The sequence below is a fragment of the Anolis carolinensis genome, chromosome 2 (genome assembly GCF_035594765.1).
Source record: "Anolis carolinensis isolate JA03-04 chromosome 2, rAnoCar3.1.pri, whole genome shotgun sequence".
Lineage (NCBI taxonomy): Eukaryota > Metazoa > Chordata > Lepidosauria > Squamata > Dactyloidae > Anolis > Anolis carolinensis.
This window is the reverse complement of record NC_085842.1, coordinates 8,835,310-8,852,983: the sequence shown is the minus strand read 5'-3', so window position 1 is coordinate 8,852,983 and position 17,674 is coordinate 8,835,310. Positions and strand designations below refer to the sequence as shown.

The window sequence follows — 17,674 nt, the reverse complement described above, 5'->3', positions numbered from 1 at the left end:
ATGGCAGAAAAGGGCAAGGCAGACATGAATGAATCCAGGTGTGTGTGGGGGTGGGGTCAGTATGTTCAGCAGCTCAACGGTTTCACCCTCTGCGCCACCTGGGGCTCCAAGTGAGTAATGTGTATGTGTGTAGGTGGCAGAGGTGTCCACTTCCACAGGCAGCCTCTCGCCCCACAAACAGGCCACGTATGGAGAAGGCCAGGCGTGAGAGGCCTGCCGACCTGTTCTTCAAGGCGCTTCGTGGTGATGGGAGTGCCTCTGGCCTGCAGTCTGGAACATTATCAGCAGGGAATGTTTTGCCTTCCAACAAGATGGAATAGTCGACGGAGATGAAGACGGGTTAAACACCACAGTCAAAACACCGTCCTATTGGTCAGCACAGTCTTCAAGCCCCCGACCAGAAATGCCACCCGGACCAGAGGCCTTCCCCGGATTCGGAATGGAGCAGCTCTTTCCCTCTGAACCAAAGCAGAGGATGATGGGAATTGCAGGAGAAGGGCATCTGGTACCCTCCCTCCCTCCCTCCTCAAGGACCCAAAGGCCCCAAATCTGGAAAGAACCCGAGGCCCTCTTCCTCCGGTCTCCCTCCAGGCCTTGCTCTGGGGAAGGAGGATGGGAGCTGGAGTCCACATGGGTACTTTCTCCACACTCTGCTCTTTCAGGGTGGAATAACACAGCCAGGTTGACTGCATTTTGGACCTTGGGTTAAGATCTCCCTGATGGACAGCTGTCATCCAAAGTGAATGGGAAATGTGAAATCTGTGAGGGAAATAATAATAATTTAAAAACTTTATTTATACCCCACCACCATCTCCCCGCAGGGATTCGGGGCGGCCAAAGGGCCGAGTATTCCAAAATACAAGAGAGGAGACTGAACTGAGCAGCCAGTTCACAGCAGGCAGGAGGTGAAGTGTTGGGGCCGCAAAAGAGCCCTTGAGCTGGGCAGGCGACTGGGAGAGCGGCATCTCTGCAGGGCCCAGAGGTTTGTTTACAGACACAAGAAGGACATTCCTTGACAGGAGGAGGTTGGGTCTCGGCTTCTCTCCCATTCACCCTGATCTGGGATGCTGGAGACGTGGAAGGCATGGAGCTCTTGCCATTGAGTATGTTGGGAACCGCTCTGGGTCCCTTCAGGGGTGGGAGAACTGGCAGAAAAGGGCAAGGCAGACATGAATGAATCCAGGTGAGGGGGGGGATTCCCTCGGCCTTGCCAATGGGATCTCGTGGCTCCTCCCTCCTTGAGGACTGCAGGCTTGAGCAGAGTGAGGCTGGATTCCAGCCAAAGCCAGGCCAGAGAATTACCACCAGTCGTATCCTTCCTTCCCCTCCCTCTGGGACTCCGACTCCCAGGACCCCCATCCCTCCTGCCAGGGCCTTTGTGGAGATGGTGATGATGGGAGCTGCAGTCCAAGGGAGGCCTGAGGGTACACAAATAAAGTAATAATAATAACTTTATTCTTTTATCCCACCATCATCTCAGGACTCGGAGCGACTTACAGACAGCACAAAATGCCTAAAAAGTAAACACCAGGTAAAATACAACTAAATAAAAAACATGTTTATATAAAAACATCAACTCAGACTCAGTCAAGCTGCGATTCTCTGCCTGTGGCGGCAGAAGGCGGCAGAAGGCCAGGCTGTAAACACTGGAGTAAAAGGAGTGCCAGCTGCAGTAATGCAGAGAGGGTATGGGACGAAGTGCAAGATGCGTGATTATTACGGAGGATGCCTAGGGGCCAAATATTCTCAAAAGCTTGATTGAAGTCCCTACGAAAGAAAGACAGTGTGGGGCCTGTCTCATCTCTCTGGGGAGGGAGTTCCAAAACTGAGGGCTTGCCCTGTCCCCAAAAGTTTTATGAAAGCCCTCCAATTATTATTATTATTATATGACACAGCAAACAAGATAGATATGCTGGATTCCCCCCTGCCCCATAGGTGCCACCTTGCCGTGGTGGGGGGGCTTAACTGCTCCAATGATGACTGGGGGCTGTGCTGGCAGTTTTGGGACTTGGGATGACTTACGGGGGGACTACGCCCAGCAAAGACAGAATAAAACAGCACAATGAATATACAATTGCATTTCAACCATAAAAACAATAAAACCAAACAACAAACATCATAACAACGTAAGAACAACAATAACCATCAACCAGTAGCCGAGAACAGTGGGCATGTTCATCTAAGAGGGCGGGCAAGGGCTAGCGCAGGAACAGTTGCAAGGGCAGGGCGGGTAATACAGCGCTGCAAGGCCAGGCGATGAGTGAGGGCGGGGGGGCCTAATCGACAAAGGAACCCATTCATCAAAGGCACATTGAAACATCCACGTTTCAGGTCTTTAGGGAAGATGGACAGGGTGGGCGCTCATCTGATCTCCCTGGGGAGAGAGTCCCAGAGCCGGGGGGGCACCACCGAGAAGGAAGGCCCTCCCTCCCCTCGTCCCCACCAGCCGTGCTTGTGAGGAGGCGGGAGCGAGAGAAGGGCCTTCCCAGCAGATCTTAAAGGATGTGCAGGTTCACAGGGGAAGATGTGATCGCAAAGATAGGGTGGACCCGAACCATTGTTGGCAAGAGAGAAGAAGGCAAAGGAAGGGAAGAGGAGAGAAGAAAAAGGGAAGGAAGGGCAACAGAAAAGAAGGAAAAGGAAATGAAGGGAAGGGGAGAGAAAAAGGAAGGGCAAGAGAAAAGGCAAAGGGAAGGGAAAAAGGAGGGAAGGGCAAGAGAAAAGAAGACAAAGCTAAGGATGGGAACAGAAGAAAAAAAGGAAGAAACAAAGGGCATGAGAAAAGGCAAAGGAAGGAAAGAGAAAAGAAAAAGGAAGGAAAGAAGAGCAAGGGAAAAGAGGGTAAAGGGAAGGGAAAAAAGGAAAGCGAAAAGGGAAGGAAGGGCAAGATAAAAGAAGGCAAAGGAAGGGAAGGGAAGGTTAGAAGGCAGACCGTATTTTAGTTCTTGCAAACCACTGGCGGTCCGTGGACCACTGGTTGGGAACCACTGTCTTAAAGGGAAGGGGCTAACTCTGGATCCCTCCCATAACCTATTTACAATACGCAAGCTAACCACTCCTGACTGTGGAGGAAAACAGGATGTTTCTGCAAGGGCACGACATAATAATAATAATAATAATAATGGCAGAAACCAGTGCAGGTGGTCCCGGTGGTGACTGGCGCATTGGGTGCCGTACCAAAAGATCTCAGCTGGCATTTGGAAACAATAGACATTGACAAAATCACAATCTGCCAACTGCAAAAGGCCACCCTACTGGGATCTGCACGCATCATCCAAAAATACATCACACAGTCCTAGACACTTGGGAAGTGTTCAACTTGTGATTTTGTGATACGAAATCCAGCATATCTATCTTGTTTGCTGTGTCATAATTGTCAGAGTAATTCGCAGAGTAGCAACAGTTGTATGTTGTCAATGGAGCGCAGAACGAAGAGACGTCAGAGACGATGGTAAAAAAATATATACAAAGCTTTACTGTACAAGACAAACAGACTTGCAGACAAACACAGGCTTGGCTTTCATTCTAGGCAGACACAACTCAGAACAGAGCAAGATCTCAACTGATGCAATCAGTAATGCACAAACACACTTTTGTCTGGACACTCCCCAGGTTCCAGGCACACATCAAGGTCAACACAGCTTCTCAGTCATTAACTCTTTACAGACTATAGCATACTCTGGATGATGCAATCAGTATGCAATACATGCTAGACACAAATTTCATTTAAACCCTACCAATACACAAATCCCACATTAGCAATAATAAAATAATAATCACATAGTCCTAGACACTTGGGAAGTGTTCGACTTGTGATTTTGTGATACGAAATCCAGCATATCTATCTTGTTTGCTGTGTAAATAAATAATTTTATTTTTTATACCCCGCCACCATCTCCCCAGAGGGACTTGGGGCGACACAAAGATATAAAACAAGCATACAGTAGTATCAAATACAAAAAACACACAAATAAAATTAAAAGGCATAAAATAAAATCACAGTCATTATAAAACACATGAAAAAACACAGCAATAAAATCATACAATGGACTGGGCAAAGTGCACTGAGTAAAACTTGTAATTCACAAACTGGACATTTGCAACCAAGGTGGAAATGGAGTTGGAAAATAAGCCCAGAGGAACAACTCATGGAATCACATATGGTTTATTTCTTTTCAGACAAGGTGACAAGACAATCATATTTAACCCTCTGAAGCAGTGGTCCTCAGCCTGTGGGTGCCCGGGTGTTTTGGCCTACAACTCCCAGATTGTGACACCTCAGGCAGCGTGAGCACTGGGAATCAGACACGAAGGCCAATAAACAGTCTAATATCTTTATTAAGGAAATAAAGGAGACAACTAAAAATAAGCAGAGTATATAGTCCAGCAGTAGACCTTTCAGGAAAGGTCAAATATAGTCCAGTAATATGAAAGTAGATGTCCAGTATTAGAGTTCAAAGTTTTAAATCCAACAACCAAAACACACTCAAACCTTCAGGCTGTTTGAGTTGGGATTAAGGCAAGATCTGTCAAGAGCTCCAGGGCTCAATCCGAGGCTAGGATGCAAGGCAAGGCAGTTAGTTGTGGTAAAGCTGAATCACTGTCCAGGCTTGACAGGGAGACGAGCTACAACGCCGGTCTACTCGAGAGTAGCGCGCTGCAGAACTAGAGTCGATGTGAATCCCTCAACTGACACATTGAACACCGCAAAGGCCAGTTGGTGCCCAGAACTTTTATGGGACTTTGCTCTCATCTCCAGCCAGGTGTCTGAACTCTTTCCCAAGGGAAAATGCCTAAAGTCAAACAACTTGCCAGCTGCAGTCCTCCCTGAGAACTCTCAAGGGAACCGGCTTAATTAACGCTTGTTTTCTCCGCTAATCTAGTGCTCCTCCTCAAAATCTGCTTTTCTGTGCGCGAAGCCTCCCAAAACAATTTGCGGTCAAACCTAGCGCTCTCTGGAGAACCAGGCTGTGAGTCAAGGCCCTTTTTATTAACTGTGGGCTAAAACTGTCAACAGGGGACATCTGGAAGGGAGCGGAATCGTGCAGAAATGGCAGAAACCCCATCTCTTCTTTGGTCTGCTCCGTAATGGCGACGGGTTCATGACTCGGAGGTCTCTGAGACACTACACAGATATCCCAGCCAGTTTACCAGCTGTTAGGATTTATGGGAGTTGAAGGCCAAAACATCTGTGGACCCACAGGTTGAGGACCACTGCTCTGAAGGACTGTCACGCAGACCTTGCTTTCTGCTGCTCCAGAGAACAGAACCTCCAACTTAGGGATTCAAATAACAAGAACTGGGCTCCACCAAATCTAACGCAGAACTTCTCAAAGGGTCCTGTTTGAAATCAGACATTTACCCACAATAGCTGTTTTTTAGCCTGTATGTGTTCTCTGGTGCTGGTTAAGGGACGAAGTCTGAGTAAAACATTTCCCACACTCCTCACATTTGTATGGTTTCTCTCCCGTGTGGAGTCTTTTGTGTTTCACCAAGTCTGAACTGGAAGTAAAACATTTCCCACACTCCTCACATTTGTATGGCTTCTCTCCTGTGTGGTATCTTTTGTGTTTCGCCAAGTCTGAACTGGAAGCAAAACCTTTCCCACACTCCTCACATTTGTATGGCTTCTCCCCAGTATGGACTCTTTTGTGGCTCACCAAGGTTGAACTGTCAGCAAAACATTTCCCACACTCCTGGCATTGGTATGGCTTCTCTCCTGTGTGGAGTCTTTTGTGTCTAACCAAGCCTGAACTGTAAGCAAAACATTTCCCACACTCCTGACATTGGTATGGCTTCTCTCCTGTGTGGAGTCTTTTGTGGCTCACCAATTGTGAACGGTAAGCAAAACACTTCCCACACTCCTGGCATCTGTATGGTTCCTGACCTGTATGAAATTTCTCATGTTTCCCCACACATTTTGCAGATACTTTCCCTTTAAGATGGCTTTTCCCAACATCGAGTGTCTTGTGAATCACAAGTGCCACATTTTGGGTAAAACATTGCCCACATACATGGCATTTGTTGGGCCTTTCTCTGGCAGAATCTCCATCTTCTCTGTGGGCTTGCTGGTCTCGATGAAGGCACCCGTTGTGTCCCAAATGCTTCCTGCATTCAGTGTTATCTACTGTGAAGAAGAAGAACAGAAACCATAATTCCTCAGTGTGAGTGATGAGGACTCAAAGGAAGTGGGATAAGAAGTGGATTGATATGATCCTTAAAACACAGACATGGAGGAAAAGTAGATATACATGTTGTCCTTTCCCCACCCCTTGTTCAGTTAAGATGGACACTGGTTGACCGTCTGGAGCCTCTAAGAGAGAGATTAGTAACATATGCTCCCTTCGGGGTGAGAAGAGCGGAATATAAATATCGCTAATGAATAAATAAATAAATAAATGCCTTTTGCTCAGCCCAGCCCGGTTTTTTATTCCATCTCCTTCTCTCTGGGGGAATGGATGCTGTTTCCCTTCACTTCCAAATGCTTGCCTTTTTATCTGGCTTTAGACTTTACCAACTACCACCCATGTCACCATCCTTTCCTCCTTTTTATTTCTCTCCCCCAATCCCAGTTCTCTTTTCCCATGATCCCTTTAGGTTGGATTTTGCCGCTCCAACGTAAAAGATCCAATACCTAATTTCAGAGTACAGAAGAGTCTCGTTTATCCAACATAAACTGGCTGGCTGATAAGCAAAAATGTTGGATAATAAGAAGGGATTAAGGAAAAGCCTGTTAAACATCAAATTACATTATGATTTTACAAATTAAGCATCAAAACATCATGTTTTATTTATCGGATTTAAACAATGATTTTGTTTAGTAATCATTGTTTTTTGAAGTCAATGTTTTCCATACATTGTGATGTTTTGGTGCTAAATTCATAAATAGAGTAATTAATCCATAATGTTACTGTGTATTGAACTGCTTTTTCTATTGATTTGTTGTAAAATATGTTTTGGTGCAAAACCGTGACTGTAAAGAAAAGGTGGAGAATAATGATGAAGGCAGAGAAGGGAACAAAAAAGGGGTGTCTGTAGGACTCGGCCAGATAGAGTGGCATCCACGTAACATCCCACGTGAGAGAGAAGAGACTGCCTCCACACCATCCCAGTTTGGGAGGAAGGACAAGACTGGACCAGAGGAAAGAGCTGCTGATCCATCCGTTGTGATTCAACCCCATGCTGCTCAAGTCTGCAGTCCCCAATGAGGAACAGGGAGCTAGTTTCAGAACAGGCTGAGGGAGTCCCTCCCCCTTGTCTCCTGATTGACAGTTGGATGTTCTCTCTCTGTTTCTTTCTCTCATTCTGATTGGTTTTGTAGAATGGTGCATGCTTTTGCTTCAGATTTCTGACTTTTATATCTCTGTGTGTGCTGTGAGCATTGAGACTTCTCTCTGCTTGTGTGTCAGGAGAGATGTGGGGCTTGGAGTTTTTCCCTCTCTTTTAAACCCGAGAAGAGATGGAAACAGAGAGTAGCTCAGACCTAGTCCTTTACCATTCAGAAATGTATTTTTTGTAAACCTTTTGTAATTTTAAAGACTGAACTCTGCATCTTTGCTTCCGAAGTTCTTCATTTTTTACAACCACATCACTTCACGCTCTGCTTGTTGTGACCTGGATGCTCAACTATAAGTATCCTATTGTCATTTATAGGTGCTCTGCTTTTTTGGGGGTAGTTTGGGGGTAATCTTCCCACTTGAGTCTGAATTGGTGCTAGCGTTATATTACTACTACTACTACTACTACTCTTATGTCGTATATTTCTAACATAAGCCCAGCCTTGCAGACCCTCAGTGACTGTGATGATTTAGGCTAATACTGCCTTTTGAAACAGAAATCCCATCAGTGAGGGAGCCTTACCAAGAGAGTCCACAATCCCATTCATCTCCTCCATGACCTGCTTGTGCAAGGCTTTCTGGTCCGGATTCAGGAGAACCCACTCCTCCAGGGAGAAATCCACAGCCACGTCCTCAAAGGCGATTGGGCCCTGGCGGAAGAAGAAAAGATTCCCTTCTCACATGAGAGCGATCAAGGAAAAGAATTACAAGAAAATCTTTAAAGCAGATTTACATTCCTGCGGTTGTTTGGAAGGGAAAGGGCCAAGGCCTCCATGCCACAGTTGTAAGCTTTGTAGAGACGACGGGTTGGTCACAGTCAAAACCATTTCTTAATTGATACGTAGAATCAGAAACGGAATCTGAGCATGTTCCAGCTATTATTGTGATGCCCAGAACTGGACACAGTATTATTCCAGGTGAGGTCTCGCCATAGCAGAAAGAAGGTCACCTCAATCTAGACACGATATTCCTTGGGACGCAGCCCAAAATCCCATAGTCCTTTCAGTTGCTGCCTCACATTGTTGGCTCATGTTCCACTTGTAGTCCTCTAACACTCCAAGATCCCATCATATGAATGACTGTCAAGCTAGGTGTCGCCCATCCTGTACCTGTGCATGGCATTTTTATCATTCCTAAGTGTACAACTCTACATATATTCTTGTTGACATTAATTGGGTTAGTTTTGGCCCAGCTCTCCACCATGTTCAGGCCATTTTGAATTCTGATCCTATCTTCTAGACTGTCAGCTATCCCTGCTAATCTGGTGTCATCTGAAAATATGATACGCATGTTGAGCAGTACTGGGCCCAGGACAGAACCCTGCGGCACTCCACCCTTTGTCGCTCAAACCATTACAAATCCACCTAACAGGAGTATTATGCAGCCCACCTTTTACTAGTTGTTTGTAAAATCATGGGAGGCCTTTCCAGAGGTCTTACTGAAAGCAAGATGTGCTACGTCCACTGCCTTTCCTTCATCTACCAAGCGTGTAACTCTACTGAAAAACACATTAGTCTGGCATGACTTGTTTTGGAGAAACTCATCTTGTCCTTCAGTGATTACAGCACTTTTCCCAAGTGATTCCAGACGGCCTTCATCATGATCTGCTCCAACATTTCTCCTGTTATTTAGGTCAAGATAACGGGCAACTTCAATGCAAGGGTAGGGTCTAGTTTGGTAAATGTGTTGGGAGAAGAGGGCCTGGATGAAGATCCCTTCAACTCTCTCCTGACACCAGAAGCTCGACACGTTAAGGATCAAGCGTGAAACTAAGCCGGAAAGTGCCTAACCGAAATAGCCACGCAGCTCAACCTGTCCCGGCTAAATGAACTTACTCAGTTTCCTAACTCTGGAGAATATACATTGGTCTCACCAAGGGGCTCTGGTGTCATAGACTATCTTCTGACTTCACCCTCCATAGCTAGCGACATTGATTCATTTGCTATAGACAATTCCTTGCTTAGTGATCATCTATCTCCCACTTCTCCTGGTTTTGGAGAGAAGCAGCACTTCCCCACCTGGACAAGCCTACCCACAATACACCAGGCTGAAGCGGAACGTTAAGACAAAAGGGGTGTGCCTGGATATCTTGAACTCTTAGGAAGTGTTGTCCATAGAAACTATGATCATTGAAATCCCAGATTTCGAGGAGGCATCACCGGGTTTGAATCCCTTATAAAACCTATCTTTTAAAAACTATACGATTGGCAAAGAATGCCGAGGCAACCCAGGGTCAGATCCAAAAATTGGTTCGATAAAGAGTGCATAATAGCAAACAAACAGATCCGCTCCCTCTATAACTATTATCGATCCACATCAAACGATCTCCTCCTCATAAACATTCGGGAGTCTAAACAGCTGCTCCAACTGCTTATGGGACAAGTCAAGATAACTGGATGGTCATTGTTAGGGGACCTCTTTTTGGTCCATTCTTGGAGACAGAGACAACTTTTGCCTCCTCCAGCCTGCTGGGACTTCTCCTGTTCCCAAAAATGAACAAAGAGGATTGACAGTGGTTCTGGGATTACTGCTGTTAGTTCAATACCCTTGGCTGTAGTTCACCTGGCCCTGGAGACTGGGATTCATCGAGAGTGGCCAGGTATTCCTGGACCACTTCTTTACCCATTTTGGGTTGCATTTCCCCAGTTGCTCCATCTTGCTCAGGTAGAATACCCATTTCCTTTTGGGAGATCATGTTCTAACTCTTGCCTATCCCCGGTTAGCATTCCACCACCTTCTCCAGGCACAGACCCTACTCTTGGCACATTTTTTCATCTGACCTCATTTTCTGAGTTAGACTTTTTCCCTACTTATGCTGATTAGTTGTTTACATTCCTTGGTGATCCCCCCCCCCCCTTTCCATTTCCTGTACATGTCCCTTTTCAATCATAGCTCCGTTGAAATTTCTTTGAACATCGATTCTGGTTTCTTTAGTTCTCTCTTCATTTTTTCCCTCCTTGTTGGCACGGTTTGCAATTGTACCTTCCGTATTTCACTTCTAAGGAAATGCATTCCATCTTGTCTGTTTCAACAGATATTTGGCCATTAATCCTGGAACCAAAGGCACCCCGGCAGGCCCAGTCCTCCTCTCCCAGGAATCCTTCTGCTTACCTGACTCAGTCCCACTCCATCGCAAAGGGGGAGAAACGGCTGAGGATTCGGCAACAGCATCATTCCAGACCCTGGAGAGAAAGCAAGGGGTGGGAAGCGGGTCACAGAAACAGGCCTCAGAGGTGACCATTGCAGTCCTATAAAGAGACCGATGAGGAAACGGCCCTAAGAACACAGGCGCATTCAACAGCCCAAGAAGATCTACAATGTGAGGGTTTAGGACTTTATCTCGCAAGCAGTGCTGTGAGGATGTTCGAGTGAAACTAGCACTGGGCTTGGTGTTTCAATTGACTAAAGTGATTCTTTGCCGTCTGTTTGTCTTCCAGCTCAGTTTCAGGGCTCGGCTCAGCTTAGGGTCCCACCTGGGAAGACACTGAAGGGCTGAATATTCAGTCCTATTGCAAGAAAGAAAACTGCAAATCAAACTGAAATGACACCTCTAGCAACCCTATGCCTACATATAACAATTAATATTATTATTATTATTATTATTATTATTATTATTATTATTATTATTTTATTTTTTTACTCACCTCTTCTTGCAGTTCCAGGCAGGTTACCACAAAATTTTAAAAACACAACCTTTGTCAAAATTCAACAAAGACACATATTTCTATAAAAGATCCACATTAAAACTGCCTTTCTATAAAATACATATTAAAGTACATAAAACATCACACAAAGGACATGAGTTTAAGATATATACCCATCTCAAGGCCAAATGATCCGGCATGTTCACCTTCTGAAGCTCAAACCGTGGGTGTACAATCATCCCCCCAAAGCGGGATTTCCACTGGCACAAACCCCCAAAACTCTCAGAAGAGTTCCTTCTCACCCTGCAAGGCGGCAGCCCCGTCTCCTTCCCGCTTCAGCTCCTTCTGCCTGAGACTCTGGGTGGTGTCTGGTGGAGATTCCTCTGGTGCAGGGACTTCCATGGAGTTATTGTTATGGGCCTGGAAGAGCACAGAGCGTTCCAGGAGTTTGGGAAAAGTTCAGAAATATCACAGACCTCTAGACCTTTTTGGAAAGAATAACTCTGAGATGGCAACCTAGTTTGGAACCAATGCCCCCTCCCCTCCCATCATTGTCTATGTTCTATCTTGAGCAGAGCATCAACCAAGCTGACGGTAGAGATGGAGGGGCAGAGCAGGTGGGGAGAGAGGTCGAGGGAGCAGGGCCTTGCTCATCCCCCACATCGGTCCCATCTTGGAAGAAAAGCAGGATGTACGTTTAACCTGTCCATCAGTCCCCAGGTTAGTGAAACCCAGAGGGAATGCTCTCACCTGTCCTTCCTGCTCCTTGTCCTCGGCCCGACTCAGGAGGAAGCCTTCCGCCAGGGCCACCGCCTGGGAACAGGTCTCTGCCCCACACTCTCGGACCCAGCTCCCCATCTCTGGGGGCAGGATGCTCAGGAACTGCTCCAGGGTCACCAGGTCCAGCACCTCGGCCTTGGTGTGCTGCTCTGGCTTCAGCCACTGGCGGCACAGATCGTGGAGACGACTGCAAACCCCTCTGGGTCCTTCACCCTCTTGGTAGGAGGACTGCCTGAAGCGCTGGCGCTGTGTGTCCGAGCTGTCAAGGTCCACACTCAGGGACTCATGTCTGGTTCTTTCCCAGGATCCCCCACTGCCCCCAGGTCCTGCTTCAGGCCCATGTGAGTTGAGTCTCTCCATGCTGGAACCACTCTGGTGAAGAACCCAACCGTATCCAAGATGTTTTTCCTCCTCTTCTTTCTTTCAAGGGAAAGAAATCCCTCCACAGGCTCTACTCCGAAATTCTCAGCCCAAAATCACATTTCCTCTGTGAAAGAAAGGCAGAAAGGTTGTGGGACCAGGCTTTTGAGCAATAGTAGCAGCAGAAATGACAACTATATGATCCAAGGTATAATGACAGACCGCGTTTGGACTTGAAATGTATATTTATAAAGGTTTGAATGTAATTTAATTTAAATGGAATTTTGAAATGTGATTGTAGTTGTTTGATATATGTGTTTCATATTGTAAGCAGAACCAACTGCTACAGACAAAAAACAAGCCAGCTGGGAAGCTGCATCAATTTCTTCTGAAAGATTTTACAATTGATGAAGAAATTAAAAAACCTATGATTCAGTGGGTGAAAAGTCTAGGCTGAGCAATAAGTCCACGAGAATGGGAAGAGCTCTGGTAAAAATGACTAAAATTTACAAGGAGTCACACAATTAAATAAAATTTCAACAAAATGATACATAGATGGTACATAACTCCAGAAAAACTCTCAAATACACACACACACACGATATGTTGGGACTTGCCCAAATTCTAACGAATTCTGAATAAAAATCCACACAGACATGGAAACTATTCTAGAGTACAAAATCCCATTAAAACCATAACTTTTTCTACTGGGAAACATCAAGAAAGACTCTTTCTTTATATGACAACAGAAGCAAGAACTGAATACGCAAAACTATGGAAACAACAAGACATGCCAACACCAGAAAACTGGATGACAAAAGGTTTTGAAATGGCCAAATAGGACAAACTAACTTTAGCTGTACAACAAACAAATACACAGAAACTTCCAAGAAGAATGGAAGCCATTCATTGAATTCACAAAGCAAAGGAAGATGGCCACAGCAGGATCTGTTGACTAAAATATTATTAATAGTATACAGTTACATTTTGTACTATTTCTGAACTCTTTATTCAAGAGACTTTGAATAATTGACCTATCAGCACTCTTTGATTAGAACACAAAAGGTTGCGAGCCTTGTTAATTAGGTATTTTAGAGCGACAACATATATATTAATACATATTTATGTAGTGTTTAAATAAAAGAAGATAACAATGTAACATAGTGAATTCTTACCCACACAATCCTAATTTACTAACTAATGGAATTGATATTTTAGATCTATATGGCAGTCGTTATGACATGAAATACATGCAAAGAACTGGAAAAGAAGGCGGGAAGGAGAGTGGATAGCGTGGGAAGGCAAAGTCCTGAGGAGAAGAGTGCATTCGTTTCTGTCACAGAGGACATTTGGATCTTCCAAAACTTTAGACACTGTCTATAATACTAGGGCTTGGGTTAAAGAGATCGATGTAAAAGCTATAACAAAGACAAGGCTTCTCTTCCCCCCTCCACCCCCTTCCTTTTCTTCATGATACAGAAGACATTGATATAGTTCTTTTAAAAAATATAGACACCCCTTGTTATACAGCAGACGCATAATATTCAATATTCAAAACAATTCTACAATACATTTTTGCATCCACTGTTATTTTCACCCATATATATATATATATTATGCCATACCACCGTGTGTCCCCCCCCCCCCCAAGCAATTTCTTTGATACCTCATCTGTCCCAAATTTCGTTTCCTCTTGTGGAGGTCATTCTCCATCCCTCCATCTCAGGCCAGGAAGGAAGGAGTGAGAGATGGAGGCGGGACACACAAATAAAGTTGTTGCTGAGGTGTTCCTGCGAGTATCTTTGTAGATCTTAGGAAACTATTTCTTGATTTAAGGCATTGACATGCTGGCTGATATCCAAACAGGGGATGGGCCAGAGATGTCACTGCCTTGGTCCTTTCATTACAGGCTGCTACTTCCCCACAGATGTCAGATGGTGCCATAATAATCATAATCATAATAATAAATACCATTTCATTTCTAGACTGCCCTCTCTCCCCAGAGGGACTCAGCAGTATCATTTCTCCAGTGGTGTGGGGCGCAGACATCCTGTGAGGGTGCGGCATGTCTCATGAAGAGCCACGTCCACTGTTTGAACGTGGTGAGATGTCTTCCCCACTGGGCCTGTGAATTCAGCAGCAGAGGAGCCAAGCGCCTGTCTTTCCAGGGCCTGGTTGGGATCCCCAGGTTGTGCCAGTCAGCTTTTGTACCATGTGATTTCTACCACCCACTTTTGGCTTGAGAGTCAAGCAGGGCTTCTTGTTGATTGCTGTCTTGTATATTGTTCCTGTTTTGTATGGGATCTTTCTGTGAGCCACGCCGAGTCCCCTCTGGGGGAGATGGTGGCAGGATACAAATGTTGTTGTTGTTGTTGTTGTTGTTGTTCTCCCTTTGTCTGCATGTCCCTCTGTTGTGAATGTCCATGCCAGCTGATCCCTGGGGGCCCCTCCCTTTCCGCGCGCCCTTCCTTCCTTCCTTCTCTTGGTCTGTTGACCTCCCTTCCCCAGTCCCTTGCTCTCTCTCTCTCTCTCTCTCTCTCTCTCTCTCTCTCTCTCTCCGCAGTCTTGAGGTGGAGGTGAAGGGGAGGCCTGCGGGGCCTGAGGGGAGGCCTTCTGGGAGTTGGAGTCCAAAACCCCGCCCCGGAGGGAGGCCCGGAGCTTGCCCAGGCCTGGCTGAGAGAGAGAGAGAGAGAGAGAGAGAGAGAGCGAGAGAGAGCGGTGGTGGCCTGTGTTCCCAGGGAGAGAACGAGAGAGGAAGGCCCGCCTGGGAGTGGGCCAGGCCCGGGCCCTCCTCGGCCTCCCCTCCCTCCCTCCCTCCCTCCCTCCCTTGGGCCTTGGCTCCTCTTGGGCCCTCGGGAGGAGGCCTGGCAACGAGACTCACCAGGACTGACGAGGCGGAGGACGAGGCCGCAGGCTCGGGCTCGGAGAGAAGGAAGGAAGGAAGGAAGGAAGGAAGGAAGGAAGGAAGGAAGGAAGGAAGGAAGAAGGCAGGCCCCGCCCCTCCCCGCCCCTCCCCCCTCGCTCCCGGCTCAGGCCTCGGCCTTCCCAACGGTCACTCAGCCCGTCACATGACCCGCGGGCGGGAAGGCCAGGGCGAGGCTGCCCGGAGACTGGTGACGCGGAGAGACCAGGCCGATCCCCATTGGCCCATTTCTGGAAGGACCCTTCACGGCCCAAGGGCGAGGGGAGGGTCGGGGGCGTTCCTGCCCGGAGACCGATGACGCGCGAGAGGAAGGCGGGTTCCCATTGGCGGACCGGGGGGGGGGGGGGGGAGAAGCGCCTAGTTCCCTCAGGCGAAGCCCCGCCTTCCACCCTTTCCTGTGAGCGCCCTTCGAGGAAGAGGGAGGAGGAGGAGGAGGAGGAGGAGGAGGAGGAGGAGGAGGAGGCCTTTCGGGAGAGAGAGAGAGAGAGAGAGGAGCAGGTCAGGGGCAGCTGGGTGAGGGTTCGGGGTCCCTGCTGACGGGCCTCCCTTCCCCGTCCGGCCTTGGTCTCTCTGTCTGTCCCGGGGAGGCTGCGGCCTGCTCGGCCCTCCAGGCCCTCTGCGCATGCGCCTTCCAAAACGGGGCAGCCAGGTTGCTGACCCCCCCCCCCCCTCCACTGACTGACAGCCTGTCACTGGGCACAAGTCAAAGGGCTGGTGATGGCCTTTCAAGCCCTGGATGGTTCAGGTCCAGACTGTTTGGCTGATCCCATCTCATGGGCTACGCTTTTGGGATGTTGTGTTTTAGAGGCACTGATGTATTAATTCCTTGGGATTGGAATGCATTTGATGGTATATTGTTGGGATTGGTCCCCAGAGAAACCACCCCAAGTCCCCTCGCAGAGATGGCGCGGGATACAAAAATAAAGTTGTTGTTGTTATTATTATTATTTGAAACATAACAAGATGAGTCCACAGCAGACACTCTGCTGGCTGTCTTGGATCACACCTCGGACACTTCCCCAATGTCTAGGACTGTGTGATGTATCGGCGAGTAATGCGTGCCTCTCCCAATAAGGTGGCCTTCTGCAGCTGGCAGAGGGTAATTTTGTCAGCGCCGGTTGTGTTTAAGTGCAGGCCAAGGTTTTTAGCCACTGCACCCACTGGGACCACCTTGACTGGCTTGTGCCAGAGTCCTTGTAATTCGATCTTTAAATCCTCATATCATGTCAGCTTTTCTAGTTGTTTCTCCTCAATCCTGCTGTCGGGCTTGTGATTCCACCAGTTCTTTGTTGCAGGCAGATGGTATTTGTGGCACAAGTTCCAATTAATCATCTGAGCAACGGTGTTCTGCCTCTGCTTGTTGTCTGTCTGTGCAACCTTTCTGCAGCAGCTGAGGGTGTGATCTATTGTTTCATCTGTTTATTATTATTATTATTATTATTATTATTATTATTATGGAGCTCCTGATCTGCTGAACTGCTGTTGTTGCTGCTTTTCCCTTTTTGACGGCTTTGTCCTTTTTTGAAATGGCAACAGACGCATAACCCGGACCCTTCCCTCGGCAGAGAGGGCTGTCCTGCGAAAGGAGGGCGTCTGCAGGGAGGGATTGGCGGAGGCCGTGCAGAAGAAGCTCCAGGCCGAAGTGGAGAAGGAACAGCAGGTGCCAAAAGGTGAGGCGGACGTGGGAGTGGCATGGGTATCTTTAGCTGAGAGGGAAAGAAAGGCCGAGGGGACAGGAGAGCCAATATGGGGAAGGATGTCCCACTGAGGAGAAAAGGGCAAGTTTTTCCTGCTACTCTGGAGACTAAAATGGAAAGCAGTTGATTCACATTGTGGGAAAGAAGCTTCCAACTAAACATTGGGAAGCATTTCTGGATGGCAAGAGCAGTTCAGCCGTGGAAGCCTGGTCCCTTCTCAGGAGCCTCCCTTCCCAAGCCCTGGCCTTCCACTTCCGGGGACTCCATGTCCCAGAATCCCTGATCTTGGGCCAAGGCAGCTGAGGCTTCTGGGTGCTAAAGTCCAAGAAATCCCAGAGGAATAGAGTTTGGGAATCCCTGCTCAAGAGAGTGGAGGGAATAATGATAATAATAGTAATAGTAATAACTTTCTTTCTAACCCTCCCTCTCTCCCCAAAGGGAATGGCTCTCTTGGACTACAACGCCCAGAAACCCTCCTGGCATGAGGGTTGGAGGAACCTGGGAGTTCTATCCCAAGACAAATATCTCCCAAGTCCTTGAGGAGGAGGCGGGGGAGGGGGAGGCGGCAGCCTTGGCCTAGGACTGAGACACGAGGAATCCCCGAAGCCAGAGGGTTGGGAGAGACCCCAAGGGCCACCCAGCCCCACCCCCTTCTGCCAGGCAGGGAAACACAATCCAAATCCTCCCGACAGATCTCCATCCAGCCTCTGACTAAATCCTCCAAAGAAGGAGCTCCCACCAGACTCTGAGGCAGAGAGTTCCCCTGCTGAACAGCTCTTCTTCTTGCCCTCAGGAAGGCCTTCCTCGTGTTTGGGAGGAATCCCTTTTCTTGCCGTTTGACCTCCTGGCTCCGTTGTCCCTTAGTCTCCAGAGCAGCAGAAAGGAAGCCTTTCCCCCTCCTCTTCCTCACCAATGGGACATCTTTTTGGATTT

General features: G+C 47.5%; 2 protein-coding genes and 1 non-coding gene across 5 annotated transcripts in view; 1 reads left to right on the top strand and 2 right to left on the bottom strand.

Moving 5' to 3' along the window:
- Positions 1-17,674, top strand: part of LOC100562976 (zinc finger protein 658B) — a 488,523-nt gene that overhangs the window by 130,541 nt on the left and 340,308 nt on the right. The gene's annotated exons all lie outside the window — the stretch shown is intronic.
- Positions 773-7,878, bottom strand: LOC107983775 (uncharacterized). Its single transcript, XR_010003742.1, has 3 exons — positions 7,861-7,878; positions 6,015-6,127; positions 773-1,418 (listed from the first exon to the last, which is right to left on the bottom strand). It is a non-coding gene; the product is annotated as an uncharacterized LOC107983775 (transcript).
- The window catches only part of LOC134296954 (zinc finger protein 24-like), a 133,035-nt gene continuing 123,274 nt past the window's right edge, over positions 7,914-17,674 (bottom strand). The window contains exons 1-4 of one of the 3 annotated variants that reach the window (XM_062973156.1): positions 15,003-15,371; positions 11,732-12,248; positions 11,284-11,401; positions 7,914-10,519 (exon numbers count right to left, since the gene is read on the bottom strand). In XM_062973156.1, coding sequence (XP_062829226.1) covers positions 10,383-10,519; positions 11,284-11,401; positions 11,732-12,121 — 645 coding nt within the window. In that variant the 5' untranslated portion in view covers positions 12,122-12,248; positions 15,003-15,371 and the 3' untranslated portion in view covers positions 7,914-10,382. The other 2 variants (XM_062973157.1, XM_062973155.1) reach the window with 2 other exon arrangements.